General features: G+C 33.3%; 1 protein-coding gene across 1 annotated transcript; it reads right to left on the bottom strand.

Moving 5' to 3' along the window:
• Positions 1-1,109: 1,109 nt before the first annotated feature.
• HELRODRAFT_106916 (hypothetical protein) lies at positions 1,110-6,326 on the bottom strand. Its single transcript, XM_009024407.1, has 9 exons — positions 6,121-6,326; positions 5,142-5,283; positions 4,755-4,835; positions 4,422-4,470; positions 4,120-4,262; positions 3,593-3,830; positions 3,162-3,289; positions 2,545-2,727; positions 1,110-2,240 (listed from the first exon to the last, which is right to left on the bottom strand). Exons 2-9 carry the CDS (start codon positions 5,268-5,270, stop codon positions 2,109-2,111), a joined length of 1,083 nt encoding a protein of 360 aa, XP_009022655.1. The 5' UTR covers positions 5,271-5,283; positions 6,121-6,326; the 3' UTR covers positions 1,110-2,108.
• Between the last annotated feature and the right edge of the window lie 2,268 nt (positions 6,327-8,594).

The following is an 8,594-nucleotide window of genomic DNA, read 5'->3' as shown; positions in this document are numbered from 1 at the left end:
CACACACCACACACACACAAAAAGGAACAAAAGCAATTCACACACACACACACACACACACACACACACACACACACACACACACACACACACACACACACACTCAAATACAAACATACACATACACAGACAGTAGTAAACCAAAAATTATCAACAATCACAAATTGAATGTTTAAACAATTATAAATTGTACAGACAGCTTGGATTGCAATTGCACGTTTAAATTAACGTGTGATAGTACATATCGCACACGCACTAAGTATATGCTGCGTGTATATGTGCACATTACATGTGTGCGTGTGTATGTGTGATTGCTTATCTCGTGAGTGATCATGATAATCCAATTAAGCCAGTTTCTTTCCATTCTCAACGAACCACCATTGCAACTTACATTACTACACATTACTACAGAAATATCCTTAAACCTAGAATGATGTAAATTGTAGCAGTTAAAACATTCTTATGAAAAATGTAAAAAAAACTAAATAAAATTACATTTGCTATTTCTACTAAGTAAAACCGACAGGCACTACTACTCAAATACTACTTGACAAAAATATCTGTTGATGCGTATCAACTTTTATAAATCGGAAATATTTTTCTAAGTGTTCGTCCTCTTCAGAAGAGGCACACTCATGAAGAGGATTTCTTGCGAATGTTAATGACACAACCAGAAATTTATTTCCTGCCTTGAAAATTCATTTAAATTCGTGATTAGCGTAGATATCAACCTTTTAATTTTGTACGTATATATACACAAAGGACGTTACCGTCCTGTTGGTCTCCTCGTTTGACAGTGCCACCTAGTTGTCATGTTACGCTCGTTGTGGCATTGACCTGATTTAAAACAACTATAATAACCATTTCGATTTCTACCTGAAATTTTACTTTGCATGTTATTTTATTTCGTTTTATTAATATTACTTTTATCATAATTGTAACTACTCTACTTCATTATTCATCGCATTTTATTTTATTAGTCCCTTTATTTCAATTACTGACTCGCCATAGTCTTATAATTCTTGTGCGTTACTCTCACATGGGTTGAATTTGATCCTGCAGTTGATGCAGCCTTCCCTAGCTTCTACGTTTCGTTTCACACTTAATCTAACTTAACGATGAATTTTTAAACAGGAAGCTAACAAATAAGAATCATTATTATAATTTTTCACAATTAAAGATAAAATGAATACACCATTGTTAAATATACAACCCAACCACCCACCATTTAAGAAAAGATAAAAACCGGAATATCATTGGATAGCATGTGACAATGATTGTGCAACAGAAATCATTTCCTTCCCAACAAATAACAACTAGTAACTGAACAAATGATTAAATGTACACTTAATTACTAGAAACTTGATCTGCGTACTGCTATAAGCTGATTACTTCTGTTCAGCAGTAAGCAGTATTATGATACTAACAAGATTAACCAGTAGTATAAACTACATTCAAAATTGAGAAACACTGTTACAAAGAAGATATCCTGATTAAGTTATAACCAATCAACCAATGATCAAACAATCAGACACAGCAAGAATTTTTAATCAGAAAAATTTTGCTATAACGTGAAAATAATAAAAAAAATATTATTTTCAGTTTTGAAGGCATAAACACGAACGAACACAGATACTCACAGACAAGAAAACGCGCGCGACAACACAGTACGTCACGTAACGTCGAAACACACATACACACAACACACACATACACAAACATGGAAGATAGTAATAATGTTCAACATGGGAGAGAACCTGAGTGTCACTTCAGCAACTGAACGAACGTTTTTTGTGGAACAACTATAATTCATCATTACACGATTTACAATTGAATGGACAAGTGAATGAAATAATTTATACGTGCATGTGATAAACACATATGTGATAACAATAATTTAAGAAACATAGCAGGATAGGATACAACATTAATTCAAATAACATAAAAAAAAATAAACAACATGCATGCATACAGACGGACACGAATGTGGAAGTCAAATTTCACCAATTATGAAAACCAACAAAAAAGACAATCACAATCAATACGAACAAAAGAACATTAATAAGCAACAAAAAAACAAATAAACGAAACAAACAAATAATAAAACGCTACATAATGATTCTGGGATCGCACACGGAATCTGATATTTCCTTATGCGGAAGAACGTTTCCTCCGTTGATGTACAGCTCATCCTTTACAATCACATCCTCACCCAGTACTGTCACGTTCTCCATGCGAACCTATAATATTAATTATAATTATATTAATTATAATTAATTATTAACTACAACATCTTAACAAAATGTTTAACATCGTTATCGTTCAAACTGACAACAAAGAGCCAACAAAATATGAGTTAACTCGCTGCATGCATTGACACATCCAGTACAAGACAGTAACATTATGAAAATTGTAACCAATGGCACTGTAAAATGCATTAAGGATACTTCGGCAAACATTTTTATCACTCTAATCCTAATCAAACCACATGGTCACCACCAAAATGGCAGAAAGCCAGCCAACATAAACCCAGCAGCTACTGACCCACTGTCCCACTTGACATTTCCATCCAACGATGGAAGAGTTGATCCAGGCGTGGGACTTGATGATGCTGCCAGCGAGGATGGTGCTCCTCTTGATACAGACGCCATCTTCTATAACAACGTTGGGACCGATCGTTACGTTAGGGCCGATTCGACAATCTGTACCTATCCGTACTGATGGGTCCTGCGTTGTTCGTGTAAATGTTGTTGTTTGTTGGGTTGTTTGTGCTGTTGTTTGTGCTGTTGATTGCGTTGTTGTTTGTGTAAATATTGCTGTTTGTTAGGCTAGTTGTGTGAATACCTTTTTTGTGTTGTTGACTGTGTAAATGTCCTTGTTTGTTAGGCTGTTTATGTTGTAGTTCGCGTAAATGTTGTTCTTTGTTAGGCTGTTTGTGTTATTGTTTGCGTAAACGTTGTTGTTTATTAGGCTGTTTGTGTTGTTGATTGTATAGATGTCATTGTTTGTTAGTCTGTATGTGTTAATGCAGTTTCAAAAGATTATAAAAAAAAACATTTCTAACAAAAATGCTGTAATGATCAACATCCTTCTTATAAATATAACTATTATTGATATCGTAATAATGAAAATAGAAAACAATACAAAGATGAAGAGCTAACCACGAGCACATTGCCAACCATCCCGATCCCTGTACACAACTCTTCAGGCTTCCTGTGTTTCAGATGGTTCAAATATAGGCACATTCCAGTTAGGAAGTCTTTGGGCTGGCCGACATCCATCCAAAATCCTGGTTGGATGGGATATGCGAATGTTGGGTGGATGTGTGTGGCTATGAGTAAGCTGTAATTGATAGTCGACCAGTGTTGTTGAAAACATTAACTTTTACATACATCAGCAAACAAGAATTTAAAGAGCAAACAGCAGCAAAAATATCAAGGCATGGCTAACTTAATATTTTTAATGTATTTTTATTCCTTCTGATTTCAACCATGTGTTAAAAATAAATGAATTTCTTTGCCTGGAAGACAAAATAAAATGTGGATAACACCGATGCAGCCATTTTCGTTCCATAACAAAGATGACAACCGACCCTGTAACTCGAATGCATAAAGATCGCCATCGGCTGCCATGTGTGGAAAGATTTCCTTCTCGATGGAGGTCGGTCTCAACTCAATCCTGTTCAGTATGCTGGTGTTGAACATGTAGATGCCTGCGTTGATCTTGTTCGATACATACTCCTGAGGTTTCTCCACAAATCTTTCTATCCGTCCCGTTTCTGCTCCATACACCACAACACCGTATTTTGATGGTTCATCAACTTTTGTCACCTGGTTGTGATTGGTTGGGTGTGTGTGGTGATGTATAGGGAGGGTGTGATAGGTTTGATAATTAGGAAAGTAATGATATCTCATGTTTATACAAGCCAGGTAACTTATAAAAAGCTCATGAGACTTAACATTACTTCTACAACAAATTTACTTGAAATATTACACGAATAAGGGTATAATAATCAAAACTACATAATATAATTTTTATATAAATAATTTACATCCCCATACTTTTCATGCACAAAAAAGTTATAGTTAGATAGTGGAAAGAAGTGGAATGAAAACATACGACGATGGTGCCTTCTTTGGAATGGTTTCGATGAAATTGGATCATCTCTTTGAATGGAAAATCACAGATGATGTCACTATTCAGGACAAAAAATGGTGAGGAATCCGACTGAAGTACATCCCTGGCCAGGGCAAGGGGTCCAGCTGATGAGGAGGAAATACAAATGTCAATCAAATAACTGAAAACCTATCAAAAAACAAAAAGAGACAGAACGTAATTAACACCTACTGACATATGATGACTCAATAAAATAAAATGCATGCATAGACATATACGGAACAATAAAAAATAAACCAACTGACCTGTTCCCAAAGGACTCTTTTCATGTGACATGGTAATTTTGATCCCCAGCTGCATAATATATTAAAGTTTCATGATAGTTTTTTTTAAACAATTTTAATTAAGGTAGAAACTATTTTCTTCTGTTCACATTAATTGCTACAGCTACTAAAATGATGTCAATGTTGATATAATGATGATGTAAAGTTTTATATTTCTATCACCAATTAAGGATTCAGTTATTGGAGAGTAATAGTAAGAGAGAAAAAAACAAAACTAACACTTAGTCAAAAAGTAAAATGATGAGAATATTAATTTAATTGAAAATAAAATTAAAAAATGAAGTAAAAAGTTACTCTTTTTTCTTCAGCAGTTAATTCGTTAACGAGCATGTCCGCATTGTAGCTGACGGCCAGCACGATGTGTGTAACACCTGCCTAATTATGAATCAGTCAGATCATTTCACTATTTTGTGTTCAAAGTTTTTTGCATTTAAGTAATTTTTGAAATCAATTATTTTTATCAATACTGTTCATTTTGATTCATTTTTTAATTGATTGAAGAAATAAAATTTAATTAACATAAATTAATTAACATTGAATGCTATATGAATGTATAGCAGTAAGCAGAGTTTGTTTTTTACATATAACTTCATAACTTATTGTAAAATTTAAACCAATTAATAATAATCATACAAATCTACAAATTTAAAAAAAAGAAAACAGAATAAGAAATGATCTAACTTCAACAAGTGCCTCAATTTGATGTAACAACATGGGTTTATTGGCAAACTCGATGAGAGGTTTGGGTCGTGTTAACGTGAGGGGTCTCAGTCGGGTCCCATAACCACCTACCAATATCAGGGCCTTCATCTTTTTGTCCTCTCTAAATTATTTATAATATGTACTTATTAAAACATGTTTGAAATTAATAGGTGTTTAATTAGAACACAAGCAAAAGCATCATTAAATGATTAAATAAAGCTGAAATGAGATGATAATACAGTAATTATTACACATCAAATACATTATTCTAAAATGGTTTAATAATTATGGTGTGCTGAAAATGCCCTTTGTTGCATTAACAATAAATTTGTATATCATTTTTGTCGGTTCTCTAATTATTTGTTTCAGATTTATCTAATAAATAAATAAATAAGCCTCTATAGGGCATTTGAGAAATTATAATGAAACATTAACATTTAAGCTAACACTCTTGGTATCTGTAAAGTGTAAAGAAGTCAGTATTTTATTTCCAAAAGCTAAATTAATAAAATAAAGCTGTTGAATTAATTGTTCTACTCTGTATTTCTATGATTTTGCTTTTACATGAAATGCTTCTTAGTGTTAGTCACATAGTAAAGTAACATTTTCTATTTTAAAACCAACAATCTTGTCCACCAGCCTTCTTGTTCATTTTAAGTTGTATGTATTTGTAACGTAGTGATAGTGGCTAGCCTCATTAATATTTTTGGTATTAATATTAATTATTAATTAAAGTAAATATTGTAAAATGCAAACAAAAAATCTCATAAATAAGCCTTGGCTTGTTAATTTTGACTTTTTGTTTCTTAAACTTATTTTGGTTACTTTGGGAAATTTTTGCTGAAGTTCGATTTGAGTTCAGTTAACTGTTAAGAAGTAAGATAAGCATAAGTAAGATGATGAAACATTGAAGTTTGAATTAAAATTCTAAATAAATTATAAAATAATAAAATACAACTTTAAAGAAAGCTTCTTGACAGTTGATTGAGCAACTTGAACAGCCAAAAATACGTTGACGAACAACTAATTAATTCTACACTAACTTTCACACTATTTTTCACACTTATTCTACACTAACTTTCACACTAACAAACCGAACGAAAAGCGACAACCAAAAAAACCTGGCTAAATGTTTAAATATGAAACGCTGACGTTGAAGAGATGGTCTTCTGCGATTGTACTTCACATGTGTATTATATATTAATTATTAAATATTCAATGTGTCAGATAGATGTAATCAAATTCCTATACACATGAATTTAACATTTATTATTATTATTATTATTATTAGATTATTTATATATAAAGCGCCCTTTATTGTTCTCAAAGGCGCTAACAATGTAAAAGTTGATTAAATGCGCTAATGCAAAAGTTGATTAAATGTTTCACTTCAATCAAATCATATCATGAAAAGTTTGTCTGAAAAGATGGTTCTTTAGCTTTCTTCGAAATTCAGTAATTGACAACCCACGATCTCGCAAGTCAACCGGCAAATTGTTCCAAATCTTCGGTCCCATAACAGCGAAATCTCTGCAACCAACAGCAAGCTGAGTTTGTCGAATTGTTAATTTAGCCATCTAGTATGTATGCGTGATTATTAAGTAATGTTCTATGTAAAGATTATTTAGCTGTTATTAATTTATAATTTGATTTCATTCATTCAATGATACTCTGTAATCCCTTAAGGGACCGTTGCAGCCGATGGTATTCTTCTATCTCTCCAAAATCCTTTTCTTTCCCTCGCCATCTTCATTGAGCCCAATGTTCCAACCCCCGTCCATTCCGTGATATCATCCATCCACTTCCTCACAGTTCTTCCCACTTTTTTCTTCCAGTCCCTCTTTCTCATCAGTACTTTTTTGATCAGTCTGTCGTCTGTCATTCTGCAAATGGGCCCAAAGATACCCAGCTTTCTTTCCTTGACACTTCCGAAATCATTATCTTTGTCTTACTGCTGTTGATGTGTAGTCCATGGTTTCTTCCACCATCATACGTCAACTCGATCAGTTTCTGTAGACCCTCTGCACTAGATGCTAGCAGATCTATATCATCTGCAAACCTGAGGTCCCTTATCACTCTGCCTCCAATGTCGATTCCCTCAATATCTGCATTCTCCATTTTTTCCAAGGCTCTTTCCAATAGTGCTAAGAACAGTAATGGTGATATCGGATCTCCTTGTCTACTTCCTATGTTCGCTTTGATCCAGTCTCCCATCTATGTACCTACCTTTACCGCCATTGTTGACTCCTCATAAAGCCCTTTCAGCACCCTTACCATTTTTGTTGACACTCCCATACTTCCCAAAGTTGCCCACAAACCTTCGTGCCAGACTGAATCAAACGCCTTCTTAAAATTCACAAAACAATGAAAAGTTGTTTGATCTCTGCTTCCTGCATCTTCCAACAATAGTCTCAACATCAGGATTTGCTGGACTGTACTTCTGTCCTTTCTGAAACCTGCCTGCTCCTCTCCTAAATGCTGCTCTATGTCTTTCTCCAATCGGCAACACGATCAAGATTGATTTACACCAATCTTCTGGCCATTTTCCACTGTCCCAGATTTCTTGGCAGATTTTGTGAATCTCATTACATACAATTGCTCCTCCCGCTTTGATCAGCTCTATGGGAATTCCGTCTCTCACTGTGCTCTTATTGTTCCTCGTTTTCTTCATTGCTTTTATTACTTCCTCCAATGTTATTTCCGTTTCTTCCTCATTGACTACTTTTCTTTCTTTTAAAGCCTGTAACACCTCCTTTGTATACGTGTTTTTATCTGTGAACAGGTCCTTGATATATTCCGACCATCTATCTTTGATTTGTCTTTAATAATCCTTGACGTATATTTTGATTTAATCACCGTCATTTATAGTTCACTGATCAACGTTGATTGAATGAAAAAAGATTAGATTTTTTTTTTTTTACTCAACCACATAGCATTTCTTAAGTCAATTTTGATTTTCTACATGAAATGGTGCTTTTCTTGTGCAAAAACTGCTTAACAATACACTCACAAACCGCCCCATAGACATGCCTTTGTACTTTTATGAAGTTATGGTTAAAAACCATGGATATATATATATATATATATATATATAAATCCATGTTAAAAACACTAGTTTTTTAATCGATTTTAAAAGTATTTTTTCAATGAACCGTCATAATTATCATAGTACCATAAAGTTTTTGATATTAAGTTTGACAATATTATTAGTGCTTGGGTCATTAGATTTCTAAAAATGAATTTATTTTAAAAATGGCGGTGTAGAAATAAAAACTGTATTTTGCCTCAATTAACCAAACAAATGAATTCTTGCGTTTTTAGTGCTCTGAATAGTTTTTGATTATATTTCTCCAATTCTTAAGTTGTTATTTAAAAATTTTTTCTGTAATTTCTTTCTTGTTTTGTACCTAATTTTAAAAATTTATTTGTAAT

Source organism: Helobdella robusta (assembly GCF_000326865.2).
Source record: "Helobdella robusta unplaced genomic scaffold HELROscaffold_4, whole genome shotgun sequence".
In the NCBI taxonomy this organism is placed as follows: Eukaryota; Metazoa; Annelida; class Clitellata; order Rhynchobdellida; family Glossiphoniidae; genus Helobdella; species Helobdella robusta.
The sequence above is the reverse complement of the archived record's forward strand: the minus strand, read 5'-3'. Positions and strand labels throughout refer to the sequence as shown.